General features: G+C 39.3%; 1 protein-coding gene across 1 annotated transcript in view; it reads left to right on the plus strand.

The window, feature by feature from the left end:
* Positions 1–19,796, plus strand: part of LOC141787362 (CUB and sushi domain-containing protein 1-like) — a 580,923-nt gene that overhangs the window by 179,061 nt on the left and 382,066 nt on the right. The window contains exon 3 of the mRNA XM_074665649.1: positions 15,516–15,628. Within this exon, the coding sequence (XP_074521750.1) occupies positions 15,516–15,628 (113 nt within the window). The remainder of the gene's footprint in view (positions 1–15,515; positions 15,629–19,796) is intronic.

Below are 19,796 nucleotides of genomic sequence, written 5' to 3' on the forward strand. Positions count from 1 at the left end.
GTGAAACTGATGCAACAGTGGGGTGTGTGTTTGTGTTTGTTTATGATGGCTATAGCAATATGCTGAAAATACAGAAACTTAGGGCTGGGCGATATGAAAAAAAAAATGATATCACTGTATATTTTTAAGCCCTTGACTGTATCACGGTATTTTTGTTTGATTTTTTTACATTTGTGTGTTACCATTACTTTGGTAGTTTCATAATACCAAATAATCATCAAATAATTAGAGATTGGTATGAAAACTGCATGGGGGACCTCTGGTAATTTGGGGTGGCATGTTCATACGCCTGTAAATCTGATTGATTCTTCTCATGTATCTGACTGAACACACCACCTTTATAATAATTTTAAAACTTAAAGCTACGATGCAAAAGATGAGTTCTTATTGATACCCCCCTTTATTCAACTATTAGAAATATTGATGTTGAAGCTCTATGATCTTACTGTTGTTCTGAAGACTTAGAAAAGGAAAGGTAGTTCACTTTGTTTTTAGCTGCCAACATTAGCACAATGTGCGCTCTCTGTTAGCTCCATATGCAATGAACTTGTTCTTTACCGCAGTCTGCGGCAGAGCTTTTCAGCCTTCCTCCACATTTCTGCATTTAGAGAGCAACTATTGGACAAAAGCTCTAACTCGTCATACATGTCATGCCTAGACTTTTTTTTTATTATTTTGTTTGAAACCCACTGGTCATTTCCAGCAGACGAGGAAGTGCCACCTTAGAAATATTGTAACCAAGCGACAGCAAATACAGAAGTAGTAGTAGAAGCACAGTGACGTTAATACTGTGGGCACTACTAGCGCAAAACTGATCTCTACTTATCGTACTTGTTAAAAAAAAACAAAAAACAAAAAAAAAAAAAACTATGACATGACCAATCAAGTATTTCAGTACAGTAATATGAGTTTCTGCTGTTGGTGGTTTTAGTTGGTTTTTGTATTTATTTTACATACAGAATCCATTGAGCAGCTGGTGTTTTAGCTTTATTCCTCTTCTTTGTCACTTTGCTGCAGCCCTTACATCCTGTCCGGGAGCGGACTGTTCACACTTTATATAATGTTGCTGTTTGTGTAAACAGAGCCTCGCACTGTAGAGATTTTCAAACAACATGTTGGTTTTTGTAGAATTTGTCTTCAGGTTTAGTAAAAAAGGTCACTTTTTAGTTTTGCACTCTAGATTGTATCTGAAGCAACTATTGAAATGATGCTATTAAAAGAAGTTTTTGGCAACTGTCCTCCTAACTACATTTGAAGACACAACTATATGATGCTGAGTATCCAATCACATCTTTCCCATTTTTTTTATGTTGTTTTCTCATATGGATAAGCAAATTTGCCAAGAGCCCCTGTGTCTGGCTCACACCCATAACTAACATTCACAACTTTTAGCTCTTTATTTGTTTTTGTTCCAAGTGTCCCACTTTGCTGAGGGAAAAGAGCCAGTGTCAGGCTTTGGGCCAGTTTTCATTTTAGTTATCTGCCACTGCCATGTGCACCAGTGATTTGTGAAAATACCCAGTGAGAGTTTTAGAGAGACAGATTTTTTTTGTGTGCACTGAGAGACACTCAGATGACATCCGGCCACCTTTTTTGTTTAGCCTCAGATAGCGTACCACAGAGAGCTGACAGGACATGAGGGGAGAGAGTGTCCATGACATGCAACTAAAGTCCCTGGCCACACTTAAACCAGGGACATTACTCTAAAACGGACAGCAGCTCAAACCCCCAAGTCCCCGGGAAGCACTCGTGACAAACTGTTTGAAGCAAACGCTAACCTGAAACTGTTCTGTGCAGCTGATTCAGAAAAAGTAATGTAGTGGTGTTAACACATCTATTCAAATGTTAAAGTTCCCGAGGAAGATGAGTGATTTTTAACTTCAAAGTTGCATTTTAAGGTTTTTTTTCTTTCAGCATTATGAAAAGTGTTTGTGCTGTGATTATACACTGCTGACTGACAGATGCATCTTATGTAATCTGGTGTTTTGTGACAGTGCAACACTGCAGAATCTGAGGTTCTGGAGGTGGGAAATGTGTAGCCTGCATTTCTCTATAGACTTGAGAACAAAAGTGTGTGCATATGTGTGTGTGTGTGTGTGTGTGTGTGTGTGTGTGTGTGTGTGTGTGTGTGTGTGTGTGTGTGCGCGTGTGTGTGTTTGTGTGTGTGTGTGTGTGTGTGTGTGTGTGTGTGTGTGTGTGTGTGTGTGTGTGTGTGTGTGTGTGTGTGTGTGTGTGTGCGTGTGTCTGGATGTGTGTTTCAGAGACAGAGACAGAGAGTACTTTAGTCTGAAGGACCCAGAGTCTTGGCTAACAGCCAGCAGTCTGGATACCCACAAACCTTTGCTGATAATACTGTTGCTGCTGCTGCTAGGCAGAATGGGCTTTTTTAAAGTGCAGTTAAATCTTTGTTGCCACATTTTGACTCGCTGTGCATCCAGCTCACAATTAGCTCACATTCAAGCTTTTAGGCGATTTCGTGGGCTTTGGGTCCAGGCACCTGATGATGGCTTGCAGATAAATGACAGGAGTGAATGTTTCTGTGTCAGTGACTGGATAACATAAGTCACTCTGCTCTCCAGAAACAGAGCGGCTCACTTAATGGTGCGCTGACTAAATGTGCTCTCTTATCTTCTTCTAGGGGAAAATCAGTGCTTTTAACACATGGGACCTCTTCCTCAACCTCATTGTTTCAACCTGAGATTCCCACTCAATAAAACATCATCTTGTGAGGGCTCACTTGAAGCAGCCAGTGACCCATGTGAGGGGCTGAATCACAGATAGAAAAACACCAGTCTCTGACCCAGTGTGATGTGGCTCCATGCCAACCGCCGACACACAATATCCTGCCGTCTTGCTCCTGTTCCTCACCACAGCTTAGACAAATTGGTCCCTCTGGGATTTCGTCGAGCTTTTTTGTACCTATTGTGACCTAAAATTATGTCTGCTTCTCGCAGAAATTGCAAAGCAATTTGCATTTTTAATGCAGGCTATTTTTGCAATATGATTGTAATAATTGGTGCAAATTGCAAGTCAGGGTACTGAAAGATACTGAGGCAGCACTTATTTCATTCAGGGGGATGTGATTTGTTCCCAAACTGTTACTTATTAACACTGGGAATGAGACATACAGTAGATCACGATTTCCTCAGATAATTAGCATACTGCAAATCACAGAATGCTGCAGGAAATCTGTAGGTTTTAATCTGTTGAATTTTATTAAAAGACAATTCAAGCAAAGGAAAATGATTCTCTCAGGCCTTGTACTTGATAAATATCTAAACATTGGATCAAAAGCTAATTTAGGAAGCTTTCAAGATTCTGAACTCTTTGGATGTAAAATAAGCACAATTAATTTTTATACTGGTTCTTCTGAATACAGCTCAAGCCCCGGGATAAACAGGGGTACAATAGTGCAGATTAAGTAGAACACAGAATAGCCTGATTTCCTTATTTATTACAGCTAAAATAAAGCACAGTGACCTCTTAATCGTCAACTTCATTTCCTTCTCTTGTTAAAACAGGATTATGTTTTGTGTTTCTGAAATGTAAAGCGAAATGAGTGTCACATCTGTGTTGTGTCTCAGTATGAAGAAGACTAAAGCTGGGACTGATAAATGTCTTAACTTTGGGAAGTATTTCTGGTTTCACCGTGACACACACAGGCTGCTTTAGATCCCTCTGTGGCAGACACACACAGTTTGACAGACACTGGGGTGGCTGGGTGGATTCCTGGTTTATAGATCAGGGGATCTCACAACAGGCTATTCCTCAATGACACCAAGGAGTCAGCGGGATTCTGACTCTCATATCTCAAAAATCAAACGTCACCCACTGCCAAAGAGCCCTTAAGCAAGGCACCCATCCCCTCACAACACTGCAGCAGTCCTGCTATGTTGATCTCTATGTAAACCTCTCACTTCCTGTGTTCTCCATGTGTTTGTGAATCTGTGTGTTGAGCGGGAACAGATGCCTCCAGAGGTAAACGAGCTGTAATTCCCCTTCAGAATCAGATCTTCTTTTTGAAACACGCTTGTGTGAACACAACCAGCTCCAAAATAACTCCTCTCACTTCTCTTCTTCAGTTTTTTCTTACATTTCACTGCCTTTCCCTCCCAAAATATTTAAAGTAAACAGCATTAAATATCTCATTAACACTTTAAAATCTAAGCTTTTAAGTGTTATTTGAAAAAAAAGTTAGCTTAAGGCTACAGTAGCTAGCCTTAGGTAGACTGTCAAATAGTTCCACAGCCAGGGGACTGCAATTAAGCTGGAGAATTAATTATCTTTAAATAGATTTTGATATCCCCTGAATGTGCCGCACACTTGTGTGATTTAAAATTTGAGATTTACTCTGTTTTTGTTATGATAATGTGCTTAAAACCTCATATCTCCAAAGCACCAACTGTTTTGTTTGAGCCCCATGCATTTTTAAAAAGTCATCCAGCCGGGTTCAAAGTTGGAGTTACAAGGATTTCACATGACAACAGTAATATGTATTGAGTGTTAACACAGAGAGAAGCTAAAAAAGGAAAAATGCCCATCTTGCCTGAGGCCATTCTCTCTTTTTTTCTCTTTGACTTCGGCAGCACACAGAGAAGAGAAGCTCTGGGTGTTTTTGTGCGTCTCTATCTGGCTCCACAAATTTCCCAAAATCCACAGCCCTGCTGCCAGAGATTTATACCACACAGTTTCCCCAACATATTGTTTACAAGTTGAGCAGGAGACACTGCCAAGTACTCCCATCATTTAAAACAAATCTTCTTTACTTGATAACACTTCTCATGTCCTGATTCCCTTTTTTCATCATTTTCAGTATTTCTGTGGTAGCCAAAAGTCTTCAGCACTGAAAAATAAGTTTGGTAATTGTTTTTAGCATGTTTCTTAGGCTCCCTCCATCATCTCGCTGCTCCTGTGTCTTTTTTATGTGCTCCTCTCTCAGTCTCTGTCCCCTGCACAACAGGCGCTGCATGTCTATCCATTTACTCCTGTAGCTGTGTCGTGTCACTGATAGACTAGTGTTACAGCGGACAGACTGAAAAACTGGATTACACTCCCAGGATGACAGGTAGAAACAAATAGCCGCAGCCAGGCACATAGATCTACTGTACGAGTGGGAGGTGCATCAAGGGCTTGAAAGAAGCCAAACGCTCAACAAGATGGAGAATAGTAATATTTGTCTCATGAGCTTACATTGCTCTTCTTTCTTGTTTGTGAGAGGCAGATTATTTTTATGGATGTCACAGCCTGGAGATGTATGAAGAACCACAGGGATAAATTGCAGTCGTCTCTCAGTTGAAGTCATCTTTTGTGAAATGACTGAATGAGATTCTGTTTGTTTCCAAAGCCCCAAATGACCATGGATTATTTTGTCCAGTTCTATCTAAAAAGTTAAGCCAAGTTTTGCAGACGGATAATGCACAGAAATGCAGCAGGGTGGAGGTAGATTTGTATTCATGACAGATAGGGGCAGTATCTTGATCGTCTAGGATTCTATTTTGAGATATCTTAGAAAACAGGGAAGATTGAGCCTTTAAAAATCCTTAATCCAAATCTATAGTTGCATGGATACCAATCCATGAAATTTGCATATAATTTTCAAAATTTTAATCCACCAAAGATCTCTTCCCTGATCTCTTATTTTTTAGGGCATCTCTGATGTGCGTCTGTGATTAGAGGTCTGCAATATCCAGTTGGAGCCTCTCCTTGATTATTTTCATCTGCAACAAATCACACACACCAAGTTCTACTCGCATCTTTGACAAATCTATCGACAAACTTTTCATCTAATGAATTTCTGTGTTATACCCTGGATCTTTTCAGCCAAGTTGCTGCTGCAAACTCAGTGAGAATGAAATAATCTTACATAGTAATCTTTGTATCCCTCAACACTGGCGTGAAATGGAGTGATGCTCTTTGTAGGACCTGTGATTTGGAATAAAATAGAATAAAATAGAATAAAATAGAATAGAATAGAATAAAATAAAATAGAACTTTATGTCATTGTAACAAGTACAACAAAATTGAAGTCCTAGCAGCAATCAAGAAAACAAAAGTAAGAAAGTGTATAGAAAGTGGAAAAAAGGTCCATAAGAAAATAGATGAAGACAGTTTGTCCATCATCCTCCAGTTCAGCCAGCCTCCACCTCCACAGGGTCCAGGACTGAGCTTCTTCAGCAGTCTGTTCAGTCTCTGTCTCCTGGATCCTGTCTGCTCACAGCAGGTGAAGCTCTTCCAACATGGTGTCCTGTCTTTTTTTTTTTAAGTGTCTGAGATCAGATCTCCTACATCGTTATCCTAAACTTCTGGATATGTGATAACTCACAAAACTTGTTCTCAGATTATTATAGGTCTGTTTTGAAAGTGTCAGGGTTGTGAAGGTTTATCAGCAGGATGAATCGCTGAATTTCACACTGTTTTAAGCTACACAAGCAGAAAAACACAAGTGAAGTGACCACTGCTTTGGTATATTTGAGAAATATATCTATGAAAGTGACTCATAGTTTGCTTTAAGCCATCAAAACCACATAAAACTGTTTTCAGTCATTTTTCAGTCACGATTTGTTTTGAACATGGACTGACTCTATTACAAAAAACATCAACAAACAAGAAAGAGATAATATTTTTAGATATTGGGAGCCCCCTGCCTTGGCTCTGATGAGTCACTGGAAAGTAATACTTTGAAATCTGCTGTATTTTTTCCACTTCATTTCGCCCTCATATTGTACACCTCTGAGGCTCCCAGCACAGCAGTCTGTTGTTCCACCTTCATCAGAGCAGTCACAGGTCAAGTGCCTTGGTCAAAACCATTATCGTGTCATTCAATAAGTCTCTTTTTCACTTTTCCTTCTGGATCCGTCCTGATGTGTGGTGGATTTCACCGAACAACTGCCTGTACAGACGCATCTCTCTTACCTGTGAGGTGTTAAAATCCCAAAGCTGCTCACATCGCTCCTTATTTGCTCTTGTTAAAGTGTGATTGATGTGGGATGTCAAGGCCATTGCTAGAAAACAGCACATGAACCCTGTAGAAAGAGTCTTTGAAATACATGCAGTCAGAACTGGTCAATATGAGCATAAATCCTTAAAGAGAAAAGAGGAGGGATCAACATTTAAACATCGATACTTCAATAGCACATTACTTTACAGACAGAGGTATAATTAAAGTAATGAGACCCTCAACATGATGACCAGAAGCCTCTGAAGGCTCTTAAATACTGCATTTTATATGTCTGTCAGCAGTATTAATGTTAGACACAATCTATTTTACTGCTTCAAAATGGGGCAAATGGTGCTCTCCATACTTTACATGTACACTGAGCATACTGGCTCCACCCTAACCCCATGGACACCGCTCCTCCCTGCTGCCTCCATTATGAAATTTAAAGCCATAATTCTGTCTCAATAAGTGCTGAGTGGAGAAAATGCACTAAAGCATGTGCAGAAGCAATCTGGCTGGTGGAGCCACAGGACTGATGTCACACAACCCAAACTGCAAACCAAAACACACATTTAATGCCAAAGATCCCTCTGGTCAGGATGGTCCACAGCAGATCAGCGTGTTGATAAGAAGCAGACACTTTCCTTGGGAAGTGTTCACAACGTTTCCCCTTACCATTCCTCCTCTCCTCTGATGGAACATTGCTGGAGCCAGCGTATGTCAATAGGGCTGTTAATTAAACTTCATCTGAATATCAAATTACTGATTAAAAACATTTCTGAGGAAAATGAAAACTAAATAAGCTTGAGAAGAAATAAATGCATGACAGATGACATGTTGTTTTTTTGTTTGCTATTGCCCTTTTTTATTTTATTCATTTGCACCATAAATTATAAACAATTAGATTGGCATTGAAAAAAAAAATACAAGATAGTACTGGAGAGGTGAAAAATAAAACCAAAGAGGGCTTATCAAAGATAGCTCCCCAAATAGAGTTAACAATAAAAATATAAGAAGAAAAAAGAAACAAGATTCAATACAATGAAATAACTCAAAATAATTCAACAAGAGACAACAAGCAAATTAATGAATTCTGAATGAGAACAAAAAGAAGCTTTAGGATCTTGGTGGATTATATACGACTTTAGTCCCTTGCTGTAAAAATGGAGATGACAGAACTAAGACTTGTACCATTTCCAGTCAGTAGGGGGAGCTCTTGCAGTTCTGGCTACAGAAAGGATGACTCATTGTTTTAATCATGTTTAATGCAATCTTTGGTCAGAACCTTGTCAAAAATCATCCATGCAGTATCTGTGGCTTGTAGATGTTTATTCCACATGAGTTGGACTGTAACACAGGTAGCTGCACTTATTTAAACGTTCTGCTTGATGGACCTCTTAAATGCTAAATTAACCAGAAGACTGAGGGTCATAACAGTCATGGGATTTTGATGAGATTGTCAACATAGGGCAGAATTTAATAAATTAACTTTGTCTAGATTAATGAAATAAAGAGTGAGGAACAAATCTACAGCACATCTGGCACTGACAGACAATTTATATACTGCATTTATATCAGTTAGCTACATGCTACACACATGTGCATTACAAATGCTTCCAAAAACACCTGCTATTTTGGTTTATATATGTGCAGAAGCATTCTGCTCTCAGCCTGTCACTTAACTAAAGGAAGACTGTCGTTGAGGTGGAAACAAACCTCCCTCTGAGATATCTATTCTTAGCAAAACAGCCAATTTTCACCAAAATGCTAACAACCCAACTCATTTGAATAAAAGCTTCCATCTGTTTCTTATCTTTTCAGCGCTTTCTGACACCATTGGTTCCTTCCTCCATACCAGCTTTACCAGGTGTTATGTTTCAGAGGCTAATTTTAACACTGGAATAAAGTATGGTTGTGGTAGGACTAAAGGGAGAACATTACTGCTAAGTGGGTTGCATCATATGCTTTTCATACTTTCACGCAGCATGTCATGAGCTGTCATTGTTCCTTTCACTGTGAGCTCATTGAATCAAGACTTTTCTTTGTCTTTTAACGACATGAAACACACTAGTGTACCCTGTGGCTGTTTTTATCAGGTTTTCTTCTGCATCAGAGACTCTTTCCTTACTACAGTTACAGTGTAGACAAGTGGGTGCCACTCAGTTGTTATGTTTGGCCCCAATCTGTGTTTGATTCTGGTAAATGCAACACAACATTTCCCTTCAATAACAAGAGCGTCCTCAGTCTCTAGAGACATGTCAACTTTGAGAAATTTTCAAATGTTCTTGTCACTTTAGTAAATACAAACTGTTACTCTGATTTTCTGGGTATAAACTTTCAGTTAGTGTGCTGCTGGAATGCTGCCAAAAATCACCAGTTGAATTATTTAAAGTAGATAACTCATTTAATTTTACTGTTTTTCTTTTTTTACCCCGTGGACTGATGGAGTGACGGTAATCACATTAACAGTGATGCTGTTTTTCTATTACAAAGTATGGCAAGATTATCGTACCACAATCCAATTCAGACAGTAATCCTGTCTGAATGGTCATGTCAGCAGCAAACATGCCAGCAGTCTGATGGAGCGAGAGATGCATGTTTAACAGGCAGATAGGGATGGGCAGTCAGACAGATGGACCGGCTGAGCGGCTGATTACATAAGCTGGTTGACTGGTTGGACAGTTGACCAACTGGATAGACAGTCACACAGACTTAGCCCAGCAAGCTTATAATATACACTCACTGACCACTTTATTAGGTACACCTTGCAAGTGCCGGGTTGGACCCCCGTTTACCTTCAGAGCTGCCTTAATCCTTTGTTGCATAGATTCAACAAGGTACTGGAAACATTCCTCAGAGAGTTTGGTCCATATTGACATGACAGCATCACACAGTTGCTGCAGATTTGTCGGCTGAACATCCATGATGAGAATTTCCCGTTCCACCACATCCCAAAGGTGCTCTATTGGATTGAGATCTGGGGACTGTGGAGGACATTTGAGTACAGTGAACTCATTGTCATGTTGAAGAAACCAGTCTGAGATGATCCCCGCTTTATGACATGGAGCGTTATCCTGCTGGAAGTAGCCATCAGAAGATGGGTACACTGTGCTCATAAAGGAATGGACATGGTCAGCAACAATACTCAGGTAGGCTGTGGACTTTAGACCATGCTCAGTTGGTACTAAGGAGCCCAAAGTGAGCCAAGAAAATATCCCCCACACCATTACACCAGCAGCAGCAGCCTGAACTGTTGATACAAGACAGGATGGATCCATGCTTTCATGTTGTTGATGCCAAATTCTGACCCTACCATCTGAATGTGGAGCAGAAATCCAGACTCATCAGACCAGGCAACGTTTTTCCAATCTTCCATTCTCCAGTTTTGGTGAGCCTGTGTGAATTGTAGCCTCAGTTTCCTATTCTTAGCTGACAGGAGGGTCACCCGGTGTGGTCTTCTGCTGCTGTAACCCATCTGCCTTAAGGTTGGACGTGTTGTGTGTTCAGAGATGCTCTTCTGCAGACCTCGGTTGTAACCAGTGGTTATTTGAGTAACTGTTGCCTTTCTATCAGCTCCAACCAGTCTGTCCATTCTCCTCTGATCTCTGGCATCAACAAGGCATTTTGCCCCACAGAACTGTTGCTCACTGGATATTTTCTCTTTTTGGGACCATTCTCTGTAAACCCTAGAGATGGTTGTTGGTTAAAATCCCAGTAGATCAGCAGTTTCTGAAATACTCAGACCAGCCCGTCTGGCACCAACAACCATGCCACGTTCAAAGTCACTTAAATCACCTTTCTTCCCCATTCTGATGCTCAGTTTGAACTGCAGCAGATATATATGTATATATATATATATATATATATATATATATATATATATATATATATATATATATATATATATATATATATATATATATATATATATATGTACGTCAAACAGCTGTAGGATCAGAATGCTGGAGAGTGAAAGTGAGGAAGAAGAAAATAGTAGAAAAAAGGAAAAAAGACTACAGACAGAGAGAGAGAAAAAAATGGGTCAAGACAAGGGTATAGATCTGCGTCGGTCCATCAGTCTAGTGACAGCCAGACAATTACAGCTCATTATGTGACTGACTGACTGAGAGTGGGGTGTGCACATGCACATATATGTGAATACATTCCTATCCCCCTCCTGGTCTTCACAATGGCACAATAGACAGAGTAACTGGATCATAAATATGCACTGTTTTATATTTTTCATTAATTACAATGAATGCATACTCTTTGGATCGTTTTAACCTTTTAGTACACATAGTTGTCATGTTTTGATTATACCAAAGCTTATTTAAAAAGACACATACAGTTTGACCTCTGTAGTATACACTGTATGTTGTTGCACAAAAACGAAGTGGTAGGTATGTCTTTGATCACAGGATAGCCCGTACCTTACAGAAAACCTCTTCATGAATCTCTGTCAAGTGTCCAAAAGTCCTTGAAAGTTCATACGCCCATGAAATTAAAAATGAATGAGCACGGCACGCTCCCAATAATTAGTTATACCCATTTCCCTTTGTTCACATTTTATTTGTTGAGTGCTGAAATATTCATGTGAGAATGCAAGTGCTTTTCCCCTGTGGACACCCAAGGTGATTTATTACAGCCTGTGACCAGGCACTTTTCTTACTGTTTGAGAAAAAAAATGAAGCTGCACCAAAAACGCAGTTCACTGCATTATAAATTTGCACGATGGTCACACAGCCAAGCAAAAACGTGCTACTTACATGCAATCCCCAGAATTAAGGAAAATTATAGCAAAGAGGAATATGGTTCAGTGTCTACAAGTGATGAAAATGAGTGTATAAATACTTCTCAGCTGCAGCTAAGTCAACACTGCAAAAAACTAAAATCTTATCAATTTTTTTTGTCTTATTATCAGTAAAAAATGTCTTTTTTAGACTTACTATGAGCTGAATTCACTTAACCAGTCCAGAAAGAATGCCTCATTTCAAGTTATTTAAAGGCAAAAATGAGGTCTGAATTGCTTATAACAAGTACAGAAAAAATATGACAATGGAACAAGAGAAAAGTCTATTGTATTAAGACAATTTTGTAGTTTCAAGAAAATTGATGAGCACATTTTTCTTATTCCATTGGCCTAACCCTTTTTACTTGTTGCAAGCAGTTCAGACCTCATTTTTGTCTTGTCCTGTCAAAATAACTTGAAATAAGACATCTTGCTGGACTGGTCAGGTGAAAGTGGCTTATATCAAGTATGATAAGATTATTTTTTACTAAAAATAAGAGAAAAGGTTGATTTTTATTTTTCAGTGAAACCTCTCACACACCCAAGCCCTGAATGTGCCACAAATGTCCTGGCAAAATGAATGTGGCATATGTATATATTTTTTATTAATTAAAACATGTTTTAGTGATTGACACAATGTCTTGTTTTTGTTTTTTTTTGTTATGTCCTTTAAGTATAGGCATAATAAAGTGGGAAGTGTCTGCACAAGTAATCACAGTGATCAACACTGACAGATAAAACACAGTAAGAGCTGTGACTGATACTAGCAAACATATGATGTGAAAGGTGAACATTTGTCATCATCTGAAGTTTCATGTTGTGGTTTCAACTTCAACCCACTCACAGTATTTCATTATCCCAGTCACAGCCTAAAAATATCTTGAAAACAGCTGTTCGATAACTGGCTCAGTGTCTGCAGCTGAACACAGCGGTGCCAGACACCTCCGTGGTTAAGTAAAGTAATACTCTTATTTACATGTACGAGGGGCCAAGACACTTTCTCCTTCCCGTGGCTGTTCTTCTCTCCTCTTGTCTCATCTTAAAAAACTCACCTTGTGCCCTTCTCTGCTTTGTCGGTTCTCCGTATCCCCTGTCTCCTCGCTTCCCTCCATCTCTTTTTCTGTTTGTCGCTCTTCGTATGCTCCCTTCATCTGCTCCTGTCTGTCCTTTGTGTCCTTGCTTTGGGGCCAGTGAATTAGAATTATTCATTTTTCACCTTTCTCTGTTTTCACTGTCCTCTTTGTTGCCGCGTGGTTAAATGACTCACTCTCACTCTGCCTTTTTTTCCCATCAACCTTTCTTTCTCATTCTCAAAACCTTTTATTTCACATCGGCCTCTTTCCCACTTTCTAACTTTCATTCTTTTCTTTTGTGTGTCACCTCTGCGCACCTCTTTGTCGACCTAACTGACCTTTCAAAAATGAAAAATGACTTGTATCAAATGAATGCCACTGCCTACTTTGCTTTTTTTTTTTTTTTCCAGTATTAGCTTTCTTTTACCTTTCCTTTCACTTGACTCTTGTGTTTAGTGAACCAAAGAAATGCCCAGTGTCTTGTGTCCTTGTACCTGAATCATTGTCTCCTCATTTGGATACATCAAGAGCCACTTCACTGTGCACTTCAGCTTGCTGGCTTATATATACTCTCAAAAAATGAGCAGTGCAGTAAAGTTACTAAGATAGTTTATTTCTGCCTTAAAAAAGTCAACTTTGCCTGTAAAAAAATATGCATTGTTTAAGAAAATTAGTGACTGAAAAAATGCCTGAGTTCATAAAACTTCTTGTCAAATTTTTAAACAACCTAACCAAGGCTCATAAAGCTTCTTATCAATGATAATGTTTGTAGCTTCCAGGCTGGAGTGAATTTGTACTCTGAGGCATGAATTCTTGTTTTTGCCTCGAGCTTTGCTCCCAGTTTGGCATGGGGGAGGCATCCAATGCCATACCAATCAGATTGCCAAACAATCTTAACTGGCTGTTTTTAGGACCACAGAGCCGCCCAGTCAAAGCTCCTTGTGAATAACTGAACCTTTTACTCTTTTCCTAAGGGTCGGCTCAGACATCCAACGAAGATATGTGTTGACAAAATGCATTCTTCTTTCTTTTCACAGAGAGTCAGGGACCTGAACTCAGAACTCTACCTAAAATACCACAAAACAAACTCCCTCCTTCAGTCACCACCCTGCTCTGTATGGGGAACAATCCTCTGTTTGACCAAATTTAAGCAGAGCCAGAGTAATTAATTTTCAGTTTATCTTTTCCCTATCCTCAAAAATCGCCATTAACACCAGTATGAAATGTGACAGAGCAAATTTAGATTCTTTGTCTGATATATCAGGACCAATAACATGCTAGGATGTGTTGATCAACATTTTTACCATGTACTCATGACTGTGAAGGAACCCAGGGAACACCAAAGGTCATGGCATGCTTCAAAAAACAGAAGAGTATCATCTGTAAATGGCACATGCACTGCTGTTGATGTCACAGTGGACAGCCCACTCTGAGGCTCTGACTCAGGACGCATACATTAATCTCACACAACAGGAAACAGAGGGCAGCGGTGTGAGGTGTAACTTGACTTTATGATTGGCCATTCAGCTTTTCAGAGATATATGGATTTCATTTTTGTGCGTGTATTTTACGTTTTCTTTTAAAATAATCCTCTGTTTAAAGTGAGCCTTTGTGGAGCTTTAACAATGATTCTACATCTATGTCTGCAGAATCTTTTAAGTCCCATTTCCACCAAGCAGTCAGGTTTAGATCAGTACGGTTTAGTGCTGGTTGGCTCAGTCAAGACTGATCCTGTTTGCACAGCCAACCGTGCCCCCTTGTGGTGGGCGGCGTGCAGTAAGTAACGATTCTTTTGACCAATCAATGATCTGTAGTGTTTCTAGCTCCACCTTCTGGAATTGGATTGGTTTGGCTCCCCAACAAAGGGGTTCCAAAAAGAGGGACGGCTCATCTCAGTTATTTGGGGTTCTGTCCCAGGAAATAGTCTGTGGAAACGCAACAAAATGCATGCCGTACCAAGATGAAACAGGGCTTATGTGATTTCATCAAGGGTGCAGATGCCTAAGTTATGTATTATCACAATTAGGCTTGAAAAACACTGAGTCCTCTAAAGAACTTTTGACAGATAAATGTTTTAAACTTTTTTCCTTGGCGTATAAAAGTCCCCCATTGCAAACATTGTTTTCATCACAGTCATTTTCAGCTTAGTTTAAAGAATCAGCACATTATTCATCCCTTTTAATTTCACCTTTTTGTTATTTATTCCTTCAGAAACCTCCTCAAATCATTTAACCATCACCTCTCAATTAAACCTCAAGGGATTTTTCAGCACAGCCTCTACTTTAATCAAGAGCTCACCTAATTTATCAGTCACACAGAAGTACTGTGACGCACTGTTCTCTGGTAACTCTTGAGTCTCATAATGGTATTTTTGCCCTTAATTTTGAACTACACTGATAAATCATGTGCATTCCTTGATGGGTTTAATCTGATTAATGTATTGTGTTTAAGACGGAGGGAAAATCACGTCATTTAAGGTAATTTAACAGCACGGAAAAGATTGTGTTTGTTCTTGAGCTTTGGGCTAGAAAAGAGTCTTTCAGGTTAGTGTTAGTGTTAACAACATTAACACAATAAACATGAAACACAGCTGTCTTTTTCTTGCTTATATTCATTGAACGTGTCATGTTTGGGGTTTTCATCTTGGTTGTTGCCTTGGGTGTGAGAATGCATCTCTGAGATCAGCTTCCTTTAACGTTTGGTTTCTCTTTTTCAGGTTGTCAGGATTCATGCTGCCCTCCCCTATAGTCAGCAGTGGATCCATATTGGCCTTGTGGTTTACCACCGACTTTGCTGTCAGTGCCCAGGGCTTCAAAGCAGTATACGAAGGTAAGACAGTGTGTGGATGTGCAAAGTGATGGATGCGTGAACAGATGCTTTCAGGTGCATGACTGGTGGAGAAGTTCGCCTGCAACCTTCTTGATTAAACTACTGAATAGCCACTAAACATGAATAGCAGGAGGTATTTCTTTCTTCTGAAATTACATTTTGTGATTTTGAATAGTGTCCAAATGGCCAGATGATTGCATTACCAAGTAGGTTCATTAATGGCATTTAGGGACTGATGGGGGATAGCACTTCTTTGAACATTGTAGGAGCCGTTTAGCCCAACTTTTAAAATCATCACTGTTTGCCTGTGAATCAGATTCTTCCAAGAAAAGATCTCCTTCTAATAAAAATCTGTTCTTTGGAAAAATAGCACAGTTATCTTTGGGTGACCTCTCCCCTGTTGATTACAATGAATCTGGCACGCTTTGATAAACATGGAAAGATTTGTTTTGACCTCTGACCTCAACTGCACGGCTGAGCCTGACTTCTGATTCATGAAACTAACAGGTCATGTTAGTAGCTCTGTGTGGGCGACTCTTGGCTCGCCTCCCTGAGCTGCTGTCTTCGTCCTCCCTCCATCTGTTAGGGCTCTTTAATGGATGCGCTGAATGTATGCTTATTCTTAAGCTCTGGATTCATGTGCTCTGAAGGCATGCCATGGTACATTAACTAATAACATTACTTGCCCACTGCCACCAGTGTCATTTACTGTGGGTTTTTTTCTTCCTCTTTGAAAAGTGAGATGAACACTCATTGCTGTAATAACAGACTAGAAGCGTGTCCCTCTTACTGCTGCAGCTGGGTTTGCAGCTAAAGCAGCCAAAGTCAGATCCCACTGATGGTGTCACAAGAGTAAAGGGTGTTTATCTAAGGCTGCGCTTTTCTCTCTGAGTGAGGGGAGTGTGTAACATAGGATTTTAGTTTTATTGTAGAAGATGTTTGGCTGCTTAGCTTAGTTTCTACATGTGTCAGAGTTGGTATTCTCTGCCAGACCCACCTTACTGTTTTGTCCTGCTTCAGACCAATAAAATCATATATGGTATGCCTTCTGCCCTCTGTAAGAACCGATATGAAAGATGCAGTGCTGTACATTTTTTAGTGTTGTTTGTCTGTGTCAGTCTAAGATACAACGCTCTCTGCATGAAAAGTGGGATATCCGGCAGGAATTGTTTCTGTGAATTGCTGTGGAAGTTCAGATTCACAGGAATTCCCAGTCAGCACGGATAACTGCAGGTGTGTGTGTTAATGTGTGTGTGTGTATAGAGAAGATCCCTAAATAGAACATCTTAATTGATACAAAATTGTATTGTGGAGAAAATAATTTATTCACACCCACAGAGATCACATGTATGAACATTTATTATATATTACAAGCTGCTTACTTTAAGAAAGATGAATCATCTGTTGATAGTTTGCTATGCACAAAAAAATAATACAAGATAATAATTTTCTTTAATACTCAGTGGTAAAAAAAACACTTCAATAGTGTTCACATATCATTTTAAGGGTCATAATAACTTTATAATTCACACTATTACAAAATACAAGAAAACATACAGATACATCTGAGCATCTGAGAAGAATATTTGAACTAGAAAATCACTCAGAGAGGGCAGACCTCTGCCAAGCATATTGTTATTGTCACGCAACCCTTTTTTTTATATTTACCTCCACCAAGGAGGTTATGTTTTTTGGGAGAGTTTGTCTGTTTGTCTGTGAACAACATAACTCAAAAAATAACCAACAGATATTAATGAAATTTTCAGGAAATGTTCAAAATGGGAAAAGGAAGAAATGGTTAAAATTTGGAGGTGATCCGGATCACCGTCTAGATCCAGGATTGTTTTTAAAGATTCTTTACGTTTTCACCATATGTGTATATAACTCCTCCATAAATGGTTGGATTGCTTTGTAAAACAATACAGGACAAGGTCACCATAATTTCTGACAGATGTAAAAGTGTGATCCAGATCCTGGCAACATTCTGGATACTAAGATCTGGAATATGAAATATGTACTGGGTCATCATAATTTTCAACACTGTCAGAAAACAAATCATTGTACAAACCTGCAACTAACTCCAAACTGTAGCAGACAGTCTGCTGAAGGGAGTATAACATTAAAGTAGGACTAAAGTGTTGCGTGACAATCACAGTATGCTTGATGGAGGTCTGCGCTCTCTTAGTGCTTTTCTAGTTCAAATATTCTTCTCAGATAATCAGATGGTCTCTGTACTTTTTATATTTTTTGATAGTGTAAACTATAAAGTTATTATTACACTTAGAATTACATATGAACACTATTAAAGGTTTTTCACCACTGGATATTAAAGAAAATTAATTATCATCTTGTATTATCTTTTTGTGCATAGCAAACTATCAACAGACGATTCAGCTTTCTTCAAGTAAGCAGCTCGTAAAATATTATAAATGTTCATACATGTGATTATTTATGTAGTTTGAATTAAAAAAATAAAATAAAAAAAAAGGACAAACTCTCCCAAAAACATAACCTCATTGGTGGAGGTAAATATAAAAATACAATAATTGAAAATATTGTCGTTTTTTTATTTACATATTTAAGGAGACCTTTGTGCTTAAAAGCAGCTTTTTGCCAGCCTAGATGACTTCAAACAGGGTGTTTTTTCTGTATCATTTAATGGTCTGGGACACGAGACTCAGACCTCAACATGCTGAGCATCAGCCTGCGTGCAGAGTGCCGCGACAACAGCTGGAGGAGTATTCTCACTCAAATCAACCACAGGACTGGATTTCTCCATTTTAGCCTCTCTAGGTTAATGCATCCATATTTTATATGTTTATATGTTAAGAGGCTTGTTTTCACATTGGTGATTGTTGGGTCGGCTTCCTGTCTGCATTTTATTTCGCTGTATGTCTTTTGTGTGTGTTATGAGTTTGATATTCACAATTTTTTTTATGTCTGCTCGCCTGTTGGGGTACGACAAAAATGTTAAGCATGACCTTTTGAGGATGCACACACACACACACACACACACACACACACACACACACACACACACACACACACACACACACACACACACACACACACACACACACACACACACACACACACACACACACTGTTCAATCTAGCTTGCATAATAGTTCATCTATGAATCATGAACTCTAAATATCAAAGACAAACTGAAGAGACATATACACTCTGTGTGTGTGTGTGTGTGTGTGTGTGTGTGTGTGTGTGTGTGTGTGTGTGTGTTTGTTTGTGTGTGTGTGTGTGTGTGTGTGTGTGTGTGTGTGTGTTTGTTTGTGTGTGTGTGTGTGTGTGTATACGTGCACGTTGTATGTGTTTGTGCTGGATAGGGCTGTGACGATACACTGAGCTCACGAGACGAAATGATACACAATATTTGGTTCACGGGCTTGAGACGAGAACATCTTATGAAACTTTTTAGAAAACCAAAATGACAGACTTTTTCATTGAGCAGTCACAAAACAATGCAGGTGGGTTTCGAAATGTTTTATAACTTGCAAATATGCATGACTTAAGAATGAGCTTTTAACTGTTGCAACTTCTTTCCACAAATTAGGGCAAGCAAATTGTGCAAAAGCTGTAACTTAAGTCAACACAGAGTGTAAAAAGTGCAAACAGAGACTAACCTTTGTTTCACGTTTCTTGTTATTGTTGTGGCAGTTTTTATCACAGGTGCAATGGAGTGAAGTAGCGAGCTGCGGTGGTTCTGTATGTGCTTTAGCATATTGCTCGTATTGTATGGCCTTAAAGTATGGCACTGTTTTCTTATACTGCTGACATATTGTCCACGTCACTCCACTTATTATTTCTACCCAAAACGCTGCCACACAAACAATATAAGAAGTTGGTGGGGGCATCTTTCTGATATTTTTAGACTCTGACATCATTCTGGTTGCGCTCAACAGGCTGCTGCTCCTGATTTCTTCTTGTTAGTTTCTGGCAGACTAGATGTTGCAAAGGTGCATTACTGCCCCCACAGGTCACAAATAGAAAAGTGAGTAGCTCACAGGCTGATATGCATGTACATCTTTGCTGATAGCCTTCTGCCCTGTACCTGCAAGACAGCTCTTCACTGGAACAATGTCACAATTTAATCTTGTGAGATCTTGTCACGCCTCTGGTGCTAAGTGAGCAGCATTCAGCCAGCGACTTC

This window comes from Halichoeres trimaculatus, unplaced genomic scaffold (assembly GCF_033239565.1).
Source record: "Halichoeres trimaculatus isolate MK-OKI-2021-1 unplaced genomic scaffold, fHalTri1.1 fHalTri1_scaffold_3, whole genome shotgun sequence".
Taxonomy (NCBI): domain Eukaryota; kingdom Metazoa; phylum Chordata; class Actinopteri; order Labriformes; family Labridae; genus Halichoeres; species Halichoeres trimaculatus.